The sequence below is a fragment of the Macaca fascicularis genome, chromosome 7 (genome assembly GCF_037993035.2).
Source record: "Macaca fascicularis isolate 582-1 chromosome 7, T2T-MFA8v1.1".
Lineage (NCBI taxonomy): Eukaryota > Metazoa > Chordata > Mammalia > Primates > Cercopithecidae > Macaca > Macaca fascicularis.
The window spans coordinates 143,000,019-143,019,319 of NC_088381.1; the positions used below are offsets into that span (position 1 = coordinate 143,000,019).

At 42.3% G+C, this 19,301-nt stretch overlaps 2 protein-coding genes across 29 annotated transcripts in view; both read right to left on the reverse strand.

Annotated features, from left to right (window-relative positions):
* Positions 1 to 1,268, reverse strand: part of MLH3 (mutL homolog 3) — a 35,021-nt gene extending 33,753 nt beyond the window's left edge. For 19 of the 22 annotated variants that reach the window (XR_012415996.1, XR_012415997.1, XR_012415993.1 and 16 more), the window contains exon 1: positions 1,177 to 1,268. The gene's annotated coding sequence lies outside the window, so the exon portion shown is untranslated. The remainder of the gene's footprint in view (positions 1 to 1,176) is intronic. The other 3 variants (XM_073997857.1, XM_073997853.1, XM_045396764.3) reach the window with 1 other exon arrangement.
* A 1,766-nt stretch (positions 1,269 to 3,034) lies between these two features.
* Positions 3,035 to 19,248, reverse strand: ACYP1 (acylphosphatase 1). Of its 7 annotated transcripts, none has more exons than XM_065549090.1 (5): positions 18,883 to 19,248; positions 18,492 to 18,532; positions 16,781 to 16,851; positions 13,259 to 13,350; positions 3,035 to 3,450 (listed from the first exon to the last, which is right to left on the reverse strand). In XM_065549090.1, the coding sequence occupies exons 1-5, from the start codon at positions 19,132 to 19,134 to the stop codon at positions 3,235 to 3,237; spliced, it is 672 nt and encodes a 223-aa protein (XP_065405162.1). In that variant the 5' UTR covers positions 19,135 to 19,248; the 3' UTR covers positions 3,035 to 3,234. The 7 variants fall into 7 exon arrangements, with proteins under 7 accessions (XP_065405162.1, XP_065405161.1, XP_005561861.1 ...); XM_065549089.1 differs by having other exon boundaries at positions 18,492 to 18,658; XM_073997871.1 differs by lacking the exons at positions 3,035 to 3,450; positions 16,781 to 16,851 and adding an exon at positions 8,995 to 9,010 and having other exon boundaries at positions 18,492 to 18,658.
* Positions 19,249 to 19,301: the final 53 nt, after the last annotated feature.

Genomic DNA, 19,301 nt, shown 5'->3' on the forward strand with positions numbered 1-19,301 from the left:
GGAAGAAATTTTAAGAATCAAATTGTATCAAAGAGAAATTGGGGGCATTAAGAGATTATTATTATTATGGTTAAGTATAGTCACCTCAGGGAAAGAGGTTGGGAATGGGAAAAGATAAAGCAGGAAAATTCCTTTTCATATAAACCTTTCTTTGCCATTCGATTGTTAAATCCTGTTCACGTATTACTCATGTTTTTAGAAGGTCGTTATTATTCTTTTTTGAAACAGGGTCTTGCTCTGCCACCCAGGCTGGAGTGCAATGACACAATCTCGGCACTGCAGCCTGCACCTCCTGGGCTCAAGCAATCCTCCAGCCTCAGCCTCTCAAGTAGCTGGGATTACAGGCGCGCACCACCACGCCTGGCTAATTTTTGTCTTTTATGTAGAGATGGGGTTTCACCATGTTGACCAGCCTGGTCTCAAACTCCTGAACTCAAGTGATCCTCCCGCCTTGGCCTCCCAAAGTGCTGGGATTACAGGTGTGAGCCACCGCGCCCAGCCAGACGGTCATTATTATTAATATTCTTTTGGTCTTTACAGACGGGCATAAACTACCCTGGTAATAATAATGATGGCATGGGGCTGCCTGAATTTGATTTTAAGTTTTCCTGCAAGTAAAAGCACAAAAACAAAAAACATCTAAAAAACCCAAACCCTAAGATTCTAGTGCCATTAAAGGTCTCCCCCTCTTCTCCATCAGTGAAAGCCGCGTGGGGGAGCCCCCTGTAGGCGGTGGGGTTGGTTTTCCGAACCCGGGAAAATCAGGGATCTAACTGCAGAACTTCTGCTGCTTTCTAAGCTAATGCACTTCGCAGCCGGCAGCAAGTGAGGGGCAAACGTTTAACAAGTATTCCGATTAATGTAAACCCAACGATTTCCTGATGACGCCTGCGCTTGGGACGGACGCAACGCACTGGCCTGGATCCAGGGCCCAGGGGCCTGGGAGCGCCGCGCGGGCCGCGTCCAGGGCAGCGCCGCCTTCCCGCCAGGCCCAGCCCCTCCCCAGCCAGCCCCGTCCTTGTCCCCACACCGGGCCCGCCCTGCCGCCAGGCCGCCGGGCCTCCGGGGTCCTCGCGCATCCGGCTCCGAAAGCTGCGCGCAGCCATCATCAGGCCCTTCTGGTGTTAGAAGAGCCCCCGGCAACATCTTTTCGTCGCGTGCTTCCCCCAGAGTCACCTCGAGTCCAGCTTAACCAATTCTCGGACACCAACCGCCTGGGACGCCGACGCGCGCACCTTGGGTCTTGAGGCTCGTGCACGTGCGAGTCCACGAGCATGCGCTTCGGAGGGGCGCGCCAGGCCACGACACACCAGTGCGCATGCGCGTCAGGTGTTCCAGCCAAGGATCCGCATCCCAGGGTTCAGTGAACGGGTACCTACAGTCTCAATCCTTATCCCCTTTTGGCATGGTGTGAAAGACTATGTCGTAACTTTTACTTTTGTTTTTATGTTTGTTTGTTTTTTTCCCGTGTGTTCCCTTTCCTTTTTTTCTCATTTTCACCTTTGCTCTTAACTACCGTTTAATTCAATATATATTTTATGTTTGCTTATTGTCTTCTCTCCCTAGAATGTAAGCTATGTGAAGGTAAAGAGTTTATATATTTTGTTTACTGCTGTATCCCAGTTACCAAGAGCAGTGCCTGGCTTATGGTAGGCACTGAATGAATGAATAATTCCAGAGGCTTCCATCTTAGAATTATAGCATTTGGAGCTGGAAAAGGCTGAGAAACTGTCTAACTCAACTCTTTTTTTTTTTTTTTTTTGAGACAGAGGCTGTTGCCCAGGCTGGAGTTCAATGGCGTGATCTCAGATCACCGCAACCTCCGCCTGCCGGGTTCAAGAGATTCTCCTGCCTCAGCCTCCCCAGTAGCTGGGATTACAGGCATGCGCCACCACGCTCGGCTAATTTTGTATTTTTTGTAGAGACGGGGATTTCTCCATGTTGGTCAGGCTGGTCTTGAACTCCCGACCTCAGGTGATCTGCCCACCTCGGCCTCCCAAAGTGTTGGGATTACAGGTGTGAGCCACCGCACCCGGCCTTTGCTCAACTCTTAATTTACAGACGACAACACCAAGACTCTCTTCACTGACTTGAATCTCCCCAATGCCACCACAGCTTCTTTTATAACTAAAGGAGAGCAGAACTCTGAGAATGCTGTGAGAATAAAGTGTTTTGAAATTGTTAACCAGTCCTTAGTTTTTGCTTTCTATCTCATTTTCATTGAGAATTTATTTAAAGTGGAATTTATAACAAATTTGTCAGACCTGGTAAGCATTTGACATATACTAGTTTAGTGACTAACCAAACCCAACCAACCAGTCTTCTAGGGCTGATTAAGCAAAATCCTGATAACTGTTTATGATTATTACTATAGCTAGGACTGCTATAACAAAATACCTCAGACTGAGTAACTTAAGCAGCAGCAGTCTATTTCCTCTCAGGTCTAGAGACTAGAAGTCTGAGATCAAGGTGTTGGCAGCAACGATTTCTTCTGAGGCCTCTCCTTGGCTTGTAGATGGCCATTTTCACAGGGTCTTTCATTTTTGCACATGTGTGTCTATGTCCAATATGTTCTCTTATAAGAACACCAGTCAGACTGGAGTAGGGCCCACCCTCACAGCCTCATTCAACCTTAATTACCTCTTTAAAGGCTCTGTGTCCCAATACAGTCACTTTCTGAGGTACTGGGGACTGGGACTTTAACATATGAATTTGGTGGGACACAGTTCAGCCCGTAACATAACTTTATGTGAATTCCTTACCCAGAGAAAAGAAACAACAGCAGAAGTAATTCATCCAAACATCATATGAACAGAGCTAACAAATTGAACTTGTGGTATTTGTTCTTATTAGGCATGCAATTTCTTGAAGAACATTTCATAGAAACCATTTAAAGAAATGACTAACATAACTTTTTTTCTTTCAGACTTCTTTAAATTACCTCAAAATCCTCCCACAAATGTTTACTGAATAAATACTTCTTATTTCGCCCAAAAGGAAGTTCACTGAAGATTTTTAAAAAGTACTCTAAGCAGAAGGTTCTAATGTTTTTATTGATTAGATTTGTGTACAGTAATAATCCTTCCATCATACAGGTAATATATAATAACATTCAAATATCTGACATTAAAATAACTTATTGACTAATGCTAATATTAACACACAATAGTTCTATCTCTATTAACAATAAAAACCAAACCAAATCAACCAAAAACAAAACTTAAATTCAGGCCATTATTTTACAATTTGGAAGTCTGAGTAATCCAACTTTAAGATGACTTTCTCATTGTTGAAGTTTGCTTTGTCGATGTGTGATTTGGGACTTCCTCTTGTTTCAAGCCATTCCTGCATATGACGCACCTTGGAGATGGGACCTTGCAATTGTCCTTGCACTGTGCCCCGGTCAGTGTTCTGGACCCAGCCTACCAATCCCAGCTTTTTACCCTCAGCCTAAGGGGGGAAAAAAGAGAGAAAGATCCAGTGAGATTGAGGAAAACAAGGTAAGACTACAATCTGGCCTATAATCAAACCACAGAAACTAATTTGATATTGCCCAGAACAGTCAAAAGAAAGACAGCAAGAAGGAGCTCATTGCTTATCTTCACATGAAGTGTTGGCCACTTGACTCCATGTCTTTCTTCTACCCTATAAAACTCAGGCACTAGAATTTTTCAGTGTGAAGTCAATTTGGTTAAGTACCAAAGACTTAAGTCCAAAACAGATGCTTTTGAAATGATCCCCTAAGGCTGATTGTTTTTAGAATACTGGACTGTATCTTGCTCATTTTCCCTTCCCCTAATCAAGAATCTATTGGGTATGTTAAATGGAAAAAGCATGAAGTTCTTTGACCCTTCCCTTTGCCGTTAACCAGGACCACACCTAAAATCCAGATGAATTCGTGTTTGTTATATCTTTAAAGATCATTAGAAAGTATTTCACAATTTCCTGAGCAACTCATCCCATTGTTCTTACTGTAGTAAAACTGTCTAACCCAATATATTTATGTCGTAGCCAAAGCCCACTTTGTTGTCTTCCTAGAAAAGAAAAGCAGCTGGTGATCAACCTCTCAACAGCAAACCATGAGACTACATAACTATCAGGTTTTCACTTGACTTTCTTCTCTTCTGTCTAAATAATCACAATGCCTTTAGGCTTATGAAAAGCATCTAATCATTATAGTGGCTTATCCTTTTTAATGTTCTTTCCTTTTATTAAACTGTGGCAAGACTGAATGTTTAGGAAAGGTAGCAATGTTTTGGAGGTAATTTTATTTTTGTATAAATTTATGATTAGAATATTAAGTCACTGATTGTTAAAGTAATCTATCTAAATAGAAGGTGTTGGATTACAAAAGAAAATGGGAGTTAACATGATTGCATGTCAAAATGTGGGAAATTGCTGGAGTTGGCCAAAGAAAACGTTATGCATAGCAAAAAAAATGTTTGATGAGGAATGTAAGTATCCATCAAATCAAAGACATGTTCAAAGCAAAGACATGTTTGCTTAATGAACAAAACAGACTCCAACCAAATAAATAGCCATTTGAGGGATACAAAGGAAATTAAAGAATGAAGAAAAATAGAAGATGCCTACCCGATGCACTGCTAAGTGCCAAAGAAGATACCATAAAAGAAGAATGCTGAGAATGAATTTTGAGTAAGACTCCACATCCAACTGACTTGGTATAACAACTGCCCTCTTCTGCTTCAAATTAACCCACGGGAGCTGACTATCTCCAGTTCTTAAGAGATATCTTATATGTATGGTAAATAGCTGTAAGAATGTGCAGTTTTAAACAGGAGGTTTAACAGTCAAATAAATCTTTAAAAATTTGCAGTGTGATTTATCTGAACTCTTTTTTTTTTGAGACGGAGTCTCACTCTGTCGCCCCAGTTGGAGTGCAGTGGCGCGATCCAGCTCACTGCAAGCTCCGCCTCACGGGTTCACGCCATTCTCCTGCCTCAGCCTCCCAAGTAGCTGGGACCACAGGCTCCCGCAACCACTCCCAGCTAATTTTTTTGTATTTTTAGTAGAGGTGGGGTTTCACTGTGTTAGCCAGGATGGTCTCAATCTCCTGACCTCGTGATCCGCCCGCCTCGGCCTCCCAAAGTGCTGGGATTACAGGCGTGAGCCACTGCACCTGGCCTTACCTGAACTCTTGAGAGTTGAACAGAATGCTACAAAATTTGACCAGTGTTGAGAATGGGTGTTTCCTACTGGTTTCATTTGTGTGCTCAACTCTGTTCTTATTTTTTTAACGATAGCATAATGTTATTGACTTATGTTCAGTTTTGAATATCTATTGCACAAGTAAACAGGGTTTTTCTCCCTAAGAAAATTCCAAAAAGCGAATTCTACCTCATAACCATATTTTTGCTTAACCAATCATCTGACAATATTTTAAGGAATATAATCACCAACTCTAGTTGCAATCTAAAAAGAAACTCTCTTCAAATCAATAACCAAGATTTCCACCTTAGGATACTAGAAAAAGAAGAGCAAACTAAATTCAAAATGAGCAGAAAGAAAGAAATAAAGATTAGAGCAGAAATTAATGGAAAGCAGAAGAATAGAGAAAATCAATAAAACAAAAGTTGCTTCTTTGACAAGATCAACAAAATTGACAACCTTTAGCTAGACTGATAAAGAAAAAAGGATGAAAGCCTCAAATTACTAAAATCAGAAATAAAAGAGGAGACATTACCACCAACCTTACAAAGATAAAAAGGATATAAGGGAATTCTATGAACAATTATATGCCAAAAAGTTAGATTAACTTGGATGAAAAGAAACCTAATAACCTAGAAAGACAAACAACCAAAACTGAATCAAGAAGAAATAGAAAGTGTGAATAGACCTATACCAAGTAAAGAGATGGAATTTTTAATCAAAAACCTTCCCACAGAGAAAAAGCCCAGGACCAGATGACTTCATGGGTAAATTCTACCAAATGTTTAAAAAACAATCCTTTACCAACCCTTCACAAGCTCTTCCAAAAAATAGAAGATCCAAACCAAGAATTAAGGGTTAAAAAAAATAAGAGGAAACACTTCCCAACACATGCTATTAAGCCAGCATTATCCTTATACTAAAACCAAAGCTAAAAAATAAAAATGAAAAATAAAGAGGAAAAAAAAAAACCCAGTGTAAAAGAAAAAACAAAGAAACTCCAAAACAACAAAGCCGTCACAAGAAAAACACCACCAAAAAACCATAGACCAATATCTCTTATGAACAGAGATGCAAAAATCCTCAGCAAAATACTAGTGAACCAAATCAGGCAACATCTAAAAAGAATTGTACACCATGACAAATTAGGATTTCTTTCAAGATTGCTTCAATATGCAAGAAGTAATCAACTTAATATGCCATATTAATAAAAGCTACATGATAATCTCAATAGATGGCAAAAAAGCATTTGACAAAAACTAATACCTCTTTTTTGATCAAAACACTCAACAAACTAGGAACAGAAGGAAACTTCCTCAACCTGATAAAGGGAATCTGTGAAAAACCCACTGCTAACATCATACTTAATGGTGAAAGATTGAAAACCTTCCCACTAAGATCAGGAACAAGACAAGGATGTCTGCTACTACCACTCTGCTCAATATTATACTTGAGGGTCTATCCATAGCTGGAAAAAGAAAAGGTATTCAGATTGGAAAGGAAAAAGCAAAACTACCTCTACTTGCAGATGACATATCTTGTATACAAAAAGTCCTAAGGAACATACACAGGCACACACTAGAGCTAATTAACAGTCTCACAAGGTTGTAGGATATAAAATTGATATACAAAAATCAATTGTATTTCTATACACTAGCAATGAAAAACTGAAAATGAAGTTAGGAAACAATTCCATTTATAATAGCATCAAAAAGATAAAATGTCTAGGAATAAATTTAACAAAAGAACTGCAAGACATATACAGAAAGTTACAAAACATTCTTGAAAGAAATTAAAGACTATCTAAGTAAATGAAAAGACATCCCTTATTGATGTATTGGAAGACTTAACATTGTTAAGGTGATACTACTACCCAGTTGATCTACAGATTCAACTCAATCTCTATCAAAATCCCAGTGCTTTTGCAGAAATCGAAAAACTGATACTAAAATTTACATGGAAACATAAGGGACCCAGAATAGCTAGAAATAATCTTGAAAAGGAAAAACAAAGTTGAAGAATTCACACTTCCCAATTTCAAAATTTACTACAAAGCTGCAGTAACTGAGACAGTGTGATATTGGCATAAGGATAGTGGCTTAGACCATTTCGTGTTGCTATAAAGAACTACCTGAGGGCCGGGCATGGTAGCTCACACCTGAAATCCCAGCACTTTGGGAGGCTGAGGTGGGGTGATCATGAGGTCAGAAGTTCAAGACCAGCCTGGCCAAGATGGTGAAACCCCATCTATTAAAAATACAAAAGTTAGCTGGGTACGGTGGTGGGTGCCTGTAATCCCAGCTACTCAGGAGGCTGAGGCAGGAGAATCATTTGAACCTGGGAAGTGGAGGTTGCAGTGAGCCAAGATCACACTATTGCACTTTAGGCTGGGCGACAGAGCAAGACTCTGTCTCAAAAAAAAAAAAAAAAAAAAAAAAAAAAAGAACTCCCGGAGGCTGGGTAATTTATGAAGAGGTTTATTTGGCTCATGATTCTGTAGGTTGTACAAGCATGAGACTGTCACTGGCATCAGGTGAGGGCCTTAGGCTGTTTCCACTCACGGTGGAAGGCAAAGGGGATTCCGCATGTGCAGAGATCATACGGTTAAAGAGGAAGTGAGGCAGGGTGGGAAGAGGTGGGGTACCAGGCTCTTTTTAATAACCAGTTCCCACCAGGTGCAGTGGCTCACACCTGTAATCCTAGCACTTTGGGAGGCCGAGGCAGGTGGATCACCTGAGGTCAGGAGTTCGAGACCAGCCTGGTCAACATGGTGAAACCCCATCTCTACTAAAAATACAAAAATTAGCTGGGTGTGGTGGCGGGTGCCTGTAATCCCAGCTACTTGGGAGGGTGAGGCAGGAGAATCACTTGAACCCTGGAGGCGGAGGTTGCAGTGAGCCAAGATTGTGCCACTGCACTCTAGCCTGGGCGACAAGAATGAGACTCCATTTCAAAAAAATAAATAAATAAAAATAACAACTAGTTCTCAAGGGAACTAATAGAGTAAGAATTCATTGACCCTCCCACCCTGCAGGAAGGGCATTAATCTGCTCATGAGGGACCTGGCCCCATGACTCAAATACCTCCCATTATGTCCCACCTTCAACACTGGGGATCAAATTTCAACATGAGATTTGAAGGGGACAAACATCTCAACTACAGTAGGCAGACATACAGATGAATGGAATAGTATTGAGAGTCCAGAAATAAACCCTTACCTTTATGTTGATTTTTGAAAAGGGTGCCATGACAAATGAATGTGGGAAATAATACTAATTTCAACAAATGGTGCTGGGACAACTGGATATTCACATGCAAAAGAATAAAGCTGGATTTCCTACCTCACATCACATAAAAATTAAACTGGATCAAAGACCTCAGTCTAAGAGTGTAAACTATGAAACTTTGAAGAAAACATGGGCGGCTGGGCACGGTGACTCACGCCTGTAATCCCAGCACTTTGGGAGCCTGAGGCGGGTGGATCACGAGGCGGGTGGATCACGAGGTCAGGAGACCAGTCTGACCAACATGGTGAAACCCCATGTCTACTAAAAATACAAAAACTAGGCAGGCATGGTGGTGCACATCTGTAATCCCAGCTACTCAGGAGAATCGCTTGAACCCTGGAGGCAGAAGGCTGCAGTGAACCGAGATTGTACCACTGCACAGAGCAAGACTCTGTCTAAAAAAAAAAAGAAAAAAAGAAAAAAAGGAAAAGAAAAGATAGGCATGACAGCTGGGTGTGGTGGCTCACACCTGTAATCCCAGCACTTTGGGAGGCTGAGGTGGGCAGACTGCTTGAGGTCAGGACCAGCCTGGGCAACTTGGGGAAATCCAGTCGCTACAAAAAACAAAAACAAAACAAACAAAAAACATAGGCATGAACCTTCATGACCTTGGATTAGGAAGATTTCTTAGACATAACACTAAAAGTATAAGCAAAAAAAGAACAGATAAATTTGATTTGACTTCATCAAAAGTAAAAACTTTTGTACTTCATAGACACTATCAAGAAATTAAAAAGACAACCCACAGAATGGGAGAAATGTTTGTATATCATATATCTGATAAGGGACTAGTATCCAGAATAAAAATATTCTTATGACTCAAGAATAAGGAGGCAAATAACTAAAAATGGGCAAAAAGATTTGAATGGACATTTCTCCAAAGAAGACATAAAATATGCCAATAAGCCCATGAAAACATGTTCAACATCATTAGTCATTAGGAAGGCAAATCAAAACCACACTGAAAGTTACACATACAACAGGATATTATTCAGTCTTACAAAGAAAGAAAATTGTTTTTACTTTCATGATATAACACAGATGAACCTTAAGGATATTACGCTAAGTGAAATAAGCCAGCCACAAAAGGACAAATACTGTAAAATTCTACTTATATGAGGTAACTAGAATAGTTGAATTAATAGAATGTAGATTTATGATTGTCAGGGGCTTGGGGGAAGGAGAAAATGGGGAGTTAGCGTTTAATGAATACAGAGTTTCAGTTTTGCAAGATGAAAAGCGTTCTGTAGATAAACAGAACAATGTACTTAAGACCACCGAATTGTACATTTAAAAATGGTTAAAACAGTAATTTTTATGTTATATGTATTCTACCACAATTTTAGAAGTAAGTGTGCTATATGGTTTCCAAATATTTTGGGATTTTCCAGTTATCTTTTTTATTTTTTTTAATGTGGTTTAGTTCCACTGTAGTTGCAGAATATTCCTCGTATGATTTAAATCCTTTTAAATTCATTAATACCTGAAAAACAAACAAACAACCACAATGAGATATTACCTCATACCCACTAGGATGGCTAACATAAAAGACAGTAACCATCATTGGCAAGGATGTGGACAAACTGGAATTCTCACACATTGCCAGTGAGAACATAAAATGGTATAGCTGCTTTGGAAAAGTTTGGCAGTTCCTCAAAAAGTTAAACATAAAGTTACCATATGACCCAGCAATCTACTCCTAGGTATGTATATACTCAATGGAACTGAAAACATTGTCTACACAACAATATGCACATATGTGTTCCCAGCACTATTATTCATAATGGCCAAAAATCAAACCCAAATTTCCATTAACTGATGAATGGATAAATAAAATGTGGTATATCCATACAATGGGATATTATTCAGCCATAAAAAGGAATAGGATACTAATACATGCTACAGTGTAGATAAACCTTGAAAACAATATGTTAAGTGAACGGAGCCAGTCACAAAAAAAGGCCACATTTGTATGATTCCATTTATATGAAATACCAAGAATAGGGTGAACATGGTGGCTCACGAATGTAATCCCAGCACTTTGGGAGGCCGAGGTAGGTGGATCACCTGAGGTCAGGAGTTCAAGACCTGCCTGGCCAACATGGTGAAACCCCGTCTCTACTAAAAATACAAAAATTAACGGGGCGTGGTGGTGCATGCCCTTAATCCTGGCTACTTGGGAGGCTGAGGGAGAAGAATCACTTGAACGCGGGAGGCAGAGGTTGCAGTGAGCCGATATCATGCCACTGCACTCCAGCCTGGACGACAGAGTGAGACAGAGTTGAGACTCCATCTCAACAACAACAACAACAACAAAAATCTAGAATAGGCAAATTCATACAGACAGAAAGTAGGTTAGTGGTTATTAGGGGTTTAGGGGATGAGGAGTGAGTGCTAACAGGTAGGGGGTTTCTTTTTGGGATGATGAAAATGTTCTGGAATTAGTGCACAACTTTGTGAATATACTAAAAATCACCAAATTATACACTTTAGGAGGATGGGTTTTATGGGATGTAAATTATATTCCAAGTTTTTAAAAGTCCCTGAATTATTATTTGCCACTTCTCTAGAAATGAAGGAATTTAAATAAGAGGCTAGATAATATCAACAGCAAACAGACTGCAGCAAAACAACTGTTCAAATGAACATATATATTTAAATGATTATAAATAGTAAAGAATAAGCTACAAGCCTAATTTTAAAAAAAGATGTCATTTTATATGCAGTTTTCCAATCAATATTTGTTTTTCTGCATTCTGTTATTCTTTCTTTAAACTGGGGAGTGGCCGGACGCGGTGGCTCAAGCCTGTAATCCCAGCACTTTGGGAGGCCGAGACGGGCGGATCACGAGGTCAGGAGATTGAGACCATCCTGGCTAACACGGTAAAACCCCGTCTCTACTAAAAAATACAAAAAACTAGCTGGGCGAGGTGGCGGGCAACTGTAGTCCCAGCTACTCGGGAGGCTGAGGCAGGAGAATGGCATAAACTCAGGAGGCGGAGCTTGCAGTGAGCTGAGATCCGGCCACTGCACTCCAGCCTGGGCCACAAAGCGAGACTCCGTCTCAAAAAAAAAACAAAACAAACAAAACAAACAAACAAACAAAAAACTGGGGAGAAGGGCAGGTAGAGAAAGATGGGCTATATATACCACTATCTGGCCCTTCTCCCTCAACAACTTTGACTAACCTTTGAAGCTATTATCTCAATCACCTTAATTTACAGGAACTTACCTGCATAATTGGTAGCAAAGCTAATTGGAACACAGCTCTTGCTATGAGTTTCAGCAATTCTGTTTTCAACGGTCATTTCCTATTTGAATGTCAGATGGGAAGAAATGGTTTCTGAATAATTAGAATAAGAGGTATTGGCTGGGCACAGTGGCTCACACCTGTAATCCCAACACTTTGGGAGGCCGAGGTGGGCGGATCACCTGAGGTTGGGAGTTCAAGACCAGTCTGACCAACATGGAGAAATCCTGTCTCTACTAAAAATACAAAATTAGCGGGGCATGGTGGCGCATACCTGTAATCTCAGCTACTTGTAGGAGAACGCTTGAACCCGGGAGGCGGAAATTGCAGTGAGCTAAGATCGTGCCATTGCACTCCGGCCTGGGCAACAAGAGTGAAACTGTCTCAAGGAAAAAAAAAAAAAGAAAAAAGAAAAAGAGGTAGAAGGATCACTTGAGCCCAGGAGTTCAAGACCAGCCTGGGCAACATAGCTCTCTATTAAAAGAAAAAAAAAAAAAAAAAGCTGGGGTGGTGGCATGCACCTGTGGTCCCAGCTACTTGGGAGGCTGAGGAAGGAGGATCATTTGAGCCTGGGAGGTTAAGGCTGCAATGAGCTGTGACTGTGCCACCATCCTCCAGAAAAAAAAAGAAAAAGGAAAAAAGGTATTGACAATTCACATTCATATTTCAAAGATTTCAAAGATTCCTTCCAGGTTAGAATTTGAATTTTAAGTACCACAGTCCCAGGAAGGAGACACTTAAGAAGTTCTGCAGTCCTAACTCATTATCTGTGGGATTAAAGACACACCGGGAAGGCAATAGCCAATACCTACAGAAGGCAGAGGGGAAATTGAGCTTGCATTTATGTGTGCCTGTTGAGGGAAGATTAACCACATTAAAGCAGAGGTAGAGGCTGCCAGCAGTTTGTCCATCCCCTTAAATACTCCCTTATTTAAGGCTCCACATTCAGTGTTCCCATGAATAATACCAGGCTCCACATTCAGTGTTCCCATCACCTATTCTGGAACGGATAAAGAGTTTTTAATACGAAAAATGTCAGCTGGAAAATGTAAATGTTCTTTCAAAACCAAAAAAAGAATAGAAAGGAATTAAGTGGAGAATTGAGGGAAGCTTGGAGAAAGAGGTCTGAAGAAAGTGCAGCAACTACAGAGGAAGCATTTATATATGTTATATACATGACATCAGGTCATCTAAATGCCATCTCTTCAATCAATGTTAGCCTTTCTATAAGAAATCTGACTTGGTTTGATGACGCCACAACAGCGAGAACTGGTGAAGCCCTCTATTTCCCTTGGAAGAGAGAAGCTCATTAATATGTGTGTCTAGATGCTCAGGCACCACTGTTGGAAAAAGACAAATAATAACAGCAGGATAATCTTCCATTTACACCATGTTTTACCGATTGCACAGCATTTTCATACTCATTGCTCTACAAACTACCTCTTTGCCATGCAGCTGGCCAGCGGCTTCCAGTTCACATTTGTCAGGAACATGTCCCTTGTTCCTATGCCCACAACCTAGGTTACCACCCCAAAGCCTCCAGGCCACATACCTGAGTATACTTGCGGAAAAACACCCCTTGCACCTTCCCAAAAATTTCATAATCCACTGATAACAGGGTGTCTCCTTCTGCCATGCTCAAACCTGTCAGAAACCAGGAAAGCAGAAGAGTGAAGGGCTATTATTCCAGGACCCACAAGCCTGAGTCAGAAAGGGCCACACCCACCCCTGTCCATCCTTAACCACTGCGACCTCTCCCCGACCTCCAGGTCCTGGAAATGGGAATCGTGAGTGGATGTGATAAGGCGTGTGTGAAGGAAGAGCCAGACGCCGGGAGAGGGAGCTTCGGTACGCAGCTGCCCGCTGAAGCCTCTTCTGGGGAAATCACCTGCTGACCGATGACCTCCTTACATCCATTCCCGGTCCCGCTCCTTCACTACCAGAATCCCCTGCTACTAACACCCAGAATCCCCTGCTACTAACATTTTAAGGCTAATCGACCTGACAAGCACACCCCGGGGGCCCCTCCCGGCTCACCCTCCTTGATTTCCCCACCGGCCGCCGGGCTCACTGCGGGACCACCAGGCCAACGGCTCACTAGGGCGCGCAGACCTCCGCGCCCGGAAGTTTAGTGTGTAGCTGCTCCTTCGCTGTCTCTCATGCCCATCACCTCCAGCTGGCCAATCAGAGGGGGCGCCTCGGCCCGTGCCCGCCAAGAAGGCGGGATTTCAGGACGCGGTTGTCCGGCAACCCAAAAGCTTGGGTTGGGGATCTGTCCAGGAACTCGGCTGGGCCTCCACAAACCTAGCCCTCATCCCATCTCAGTCAACAAGCGCACCCCTCTTCTCATTTTCTCATGGGGAGAAAAGCATAGATGAAGAAGTACATTGGGATACATTCAATCATTCAATTAAATACCGACTGACAGCTACTGTGTGCCAGGCACCTGTTCTAGGTGACCTGGCAAACATTAGTGAACAAAACAGGATCCCTGTCCTGAGGAGCTTAATTCTGGAGGTGAGAGACAAACAGTACACATTAAATATCATAAATAGCTTGTAATCTCAGCACTTTGGGAGGCCAACGCGGGCGAATCACTTGAGGTCAGGAGTTCGAGACCAGCCTGGCCAATATGGTGAAACCCCGTTTCTACCGAAAATACAAAAATTGGCCGGGCGTGGTGGTGGGCGCCTGTAATCCCAGCTATTCGGGAGGCTGAGGCAGGAGAATCACTTGAACCCGGGAGGTGGAGGCTGCAGTGAGCCGAGATTGCCCCACTGCACTCCAGCCTGGGCAATAGAGTGAGACTCTGTCTCAAATAAATAAATGAATAAATAAAATAAAAAATAAACATCATAAATATGTTGAGTAGGATACATCCAACCTTTCTGTCCCTTTTCATTCAGTTCTTAAAGTTTGGGTCATAACTAATCTGGAATAGGGGATTACAGGGGCGTAAGTGCACAGGAGGTCCCAATGGAGGTTACGTCTGCTTCTGGGCTTCTGGAAGCGACTCACCGGTCTCCTTTACTAAGAAAATGTCAAATAATGCTTGAACAAATAACTAATCAAACAAAGCAAGAGCACAAGCAAAATAATGGCTCCAGAATTACAGTTGAATCAGTCAATCTAAGTCAAATGGCCAAACTACACAAATTTATTTTGGGAAAAGGGAATTGTCAAGGGGGATGTGGATGAGGATGGTTAAAATTAGAGGTGATGTGTAAACATTTGAATCCAGCTGCCCTTATGATTCATAATGTGTGTGAAGGAAAACTGGTGTTTATTGATCCTTTGTGGATTGATTGTATATATTACACCACTTCATAACATAAGACTCCTTATGTGAATATGCCAGGTTGGCAGACCTGACAATGAGAGACGGGTTTGTGACAGTAGGCACGGAAATTCATCATTCTGCTAGTTCCCTGCTACAGAGTGAGGATCCATATGCTAGCAAATCATGCAACCTTAGTGTTGAGAGGCAGGGGGTTGGTGGTGAACAAGCTGGACTGAATGTTGTACTTGGCAATATTTGAAAATAACTCTAAATACAGTATCTTGCTAATGGTATTTCTTTCTCTAAAATTCATTTAAAAAATAGTTTATAGAATTCAAAACTTACTGAGTGTCTAATACGTATGGGGCACTCTAGAATATACAAAGATGAATGATATATAATCTTTGCCCTCGAAGAGTTTTTAATTTGGTGTAGGGGCACATATGCATGCAAACAATGACAATAAAATGTACGGCATGATAATTTAATTCTATGAAATGAAAATCCATTGAGAGCTCATCAGGAACCAGCCCTGTGCTATAACAAGGACAGAAAATATTACAAAGGAGCAAACAAATTAATTCTGATTGGGAAGATTGGGAAAGGGTTCTTAGAGGAAACAGCATTTAATCCAAGGTCACACAACCAGTAAGTGATGGAGCTGGGATTTGGTTCCAGAGTCAACTCCCGTGAATGCTATGCTCTACCAGCTCCCAGTATGTGGAGCTTAGAGTAAGGTAGTACCATGCAGATGAAGAAGTACAGTAGCCAGTTGTGGCTAGACCAGGGGTCCGCTACCCTACTTGTGCATCAGGATCTTGGGGGAAGCTTTAAAAAATGTTAATCCTCAGGTCTCACCCCTAGATATTGCTTTCCAAGTAGTCTTAACACACAGCCAGGGATGAGACTCACTGGGTTGGACTCTGTGGCTTATTAAGGGGAGGCAAAACTGAAAAGGTAGGCTGGACCTAACCTGGGAGATAGAAATGCCATGCTAAATTATGCACTTCAACTTTATTTTCTAGGTGAAGAAGAAGCTACTGGGGAGGGAAATGGTAGGATCAGAAGTATTTAGTAATTAGCTTGATTTAATCACTGCACAATGCATACATGTATCAAAACATCACTGTACACTGCAAATATAGACAAAATTTTTAGTTGTCAATTATATCTTAATAAAACTGGGGGAGTGGAGAAATATTTAGACTGATTATTTTGGCTGCAGCATGAAGGTTGGGTTTGAAGAGCAGATATTGAAGGCAAGAACAGAAGTTAGGAGGGCTATGCCATCCCAAGGAGAAGTGAGGAAAAACTCACCTGGGGCAGCAGGCAGAAATGTAAAGGAAGAGTCATATATGAGAGACATGGCAGAAGTAAATTCAATAGGCCAGGCTTACATGTGTAATCCCAGCACTTTGGGAGGCTAAGGCAGGTGGATCACCTGAGGTCAGAAGTTCGAGCCTGATGAAACCCCATCTCTACTAAAAATACAAAAATTAGCTGGGCATGGTGGTGCACACCTGTAGTCCCAGCTACTAGGGAGGCCAAGGCAGGAGGATGGCTTGAGGTGGTTGCAGTGAGCTGAGATCATGCCACTGCACCCCCGCCTGGATGATGGAGCAAGACTCTGTCTCAAAGAAAAAAAAGGAAGAAAACTCAATAAAACTTGTGATTAGTTAGAAGGAAGAGGCAACTAAGAGGGAAGCATGGAAGACTGATGCTGTGAGCATGCAAGGGCACCCTGCAGAAGCAGATTTGAGAACGGGAGAGGATCATGAGTTTATGTTGTCTTACGGAATTTGAGGTTCCTAAGGAACGATCTTGTGGAGGTGTCAAATGGACAGTCCCGAAATTTGAGTCTGTAACTAATGAGAAAGACTAAAGTTAAGCTGGCTGTCATTTAAACACAGGTGAAACCTGAAAATTTCAGCATTTGGTTGAAATCGTTAAAGAAGAGAATGTCTGGAACTATATATATATATATATATATATATATATATATATATATATATATGAAATAAGAGGGCTTCAGAAAACACTTAAATTTAGGGGGCAGATGGGGAAAAGATAAATGCCAGAGACTTGGAAGAAGATGGAGCAAGAACACGAAAGAAGAAACCAAGAGGGCACAGGAGAACTGAGAAGAGCATTCTAAGTGGGTGGATAATCAATAATGCCACATGAGTAGGCTGAAGAAATGAAGCTTTTGTCTTTGGAAGGTCACTGGTAGCTTTGTAGTTAAATAAAGTGGAGAAAGTAGAAGCCAGGCCACAATGAACTGGACAATGACGGGGAGATGAGCATATGTCGGCAGCAAATGTGGAGATTTCCATTAAGAAGCCTTGTGGAGAAGAGGAGAAATGAATGGGACCATAATATGAAAGTTAGGTCATGGGAAGTAAGGTTTGTTTTGTAGGAGAAAGTTGAGTATATTTTAAAACCAAAGAGATGGAGTTTATGGAGAGGTATAACTTGAAGTTAACAAGATGCAGACAGGATGCTGTGGCTCACGTCTATCATCTCAGTACTTTGTGAGACAGGCGGGAGGATCTCTTTTGACTCCAGGGGTTTGAGACTAGCCTGGGTAACAAAGGGAGACCCTGTCGCTATAGAAAAAAAAAAAAAAAAAGTAAGCTGGGTGTGAGGGGCACACACCTGTAGTCCCAGCTACTCAGGAGGCTGAGGTGGGAGGATCGCTTGAGCTGTGGAAGTCGAGGCTGCAGTGAGCAGTGATTGTGCCACTGCACTCCAGCCTGGGCGACAGAGTGAGACCCTATCTCAAAACAAACAAAGTCCGGGCGTGGTGGCTCATGTTTGTAATCCCAGCACTGTGGGAGGCTGAGGCAGGCGGATCACCTGGGGTCAGGAGTTCAAGACCAGCCTGGCTAACATGGTGAAACTCCATCTCTACTAAAAATACAAAAAATTAGCCAGGTGTGGTGGCAGACGCCTGTAATCTCAGCTACTCGGGAGGCTGAGGCAGGAGAATCACTTGAACCCAGGAGGCGGAGGTGGCAGTGAGCTGAGATTGCGCCACTGCACTCCAGCCTGGGCAACAGGGTGAGATTCTGTCTCAAAAAACAAACAAATTTTAAAAAACCCTCAAAACCAACAAAACAGAAAACAAAAACAAAACGCTGGGGTAAAGTGATGGAGTCAATTCCCGGAGGGTACTGAAAAGCACTAATTCAAGAGAACTCATGGAAAGTGGCCCTTCTTTCTCATAGAGGAGAGGGAAGGAGAGAGGGAGAGAGACAGACAGAGACAGAGACAGACAGAGACAGAGAAGAAAGGGAGAGAAGGAAGAGGAGAGAGAGAGAGAAAGAAAGCCGGTACATCCTGCTGAGGGAAGCTGCGGGAGTTGATAATTGGGACCCTGAGTAGAGTGGGAAACATCTGGAGCTGCATATATGTAGAGGTGGTGCAGGCAACAAGGGATGAAAACGAGGAATTAAAAAAAAAAGAAAAGAAAAGAAAAAGAAAAGAAAAAAAAAGAAGGACTGACCTGGAGGGTCCACCAAGGAATTTCTTTGTAACAGGTAACAGCTGTAATATGACATGTTGAAGTATTAACACTGATGACTGCTTGTCTACATTATTTTCCAAGTGCATGAATTGAGTAGTTACAGGGAAAAAGCGAACTGCCTGTTCCCAACGTCCTACACAGATGAACTGAAGCGAAGAAAAAAAAATAAACTTTCTTTTGATGTCAACAAGTTACAGAGTATCATTTACTGTTGAAACCAGGTTATACTGATTATTTTCGATCTGGTAGTTCTTTATTATCATTACACTTGGCTGAGTCATTCCTACGCCCTAAGTACAGACGGCTAGAGTTACCACGTGAGAGTAAAACATTATAATATCAAAATAATTAGATTGGCCACAAAAATTACCCCGGAAAGATACTGCGTAGCAAAAACGTTGGCAGCAAGTTCCAAAGACTTGGCGACGACAAGCAGGGAGCGCGCACGTGCAGCCATACCTGGGGCCCGCCCAGCGCAGCCAAGCGCGCCGAGAAAGGTCAGCAGCAGCCCCGCTCCCACCAGGCAGGCGGTCGCCTGCACCCTGCGGCGGAAGCACGCGGAGGCACAGCCAGGGCCTCCGCCCTTTGCCAGTGAAGGGCACACCCCAAGGTCTGGGAGCATCGTTCTCAGGAAAGTACAAGTTCTTCTTTGATGGAGCCCCAGAAAAGCCTCTCCCGCCCTTCCTCGGCTCCCCAAGGGCAGGGCTGTACCCGGCTGCAGAGTTGGCCGGACACTGACTGGGTCAAGTGACGGTCGGGCTGACCGCACCCCCCACCCCCGGTCGCCCC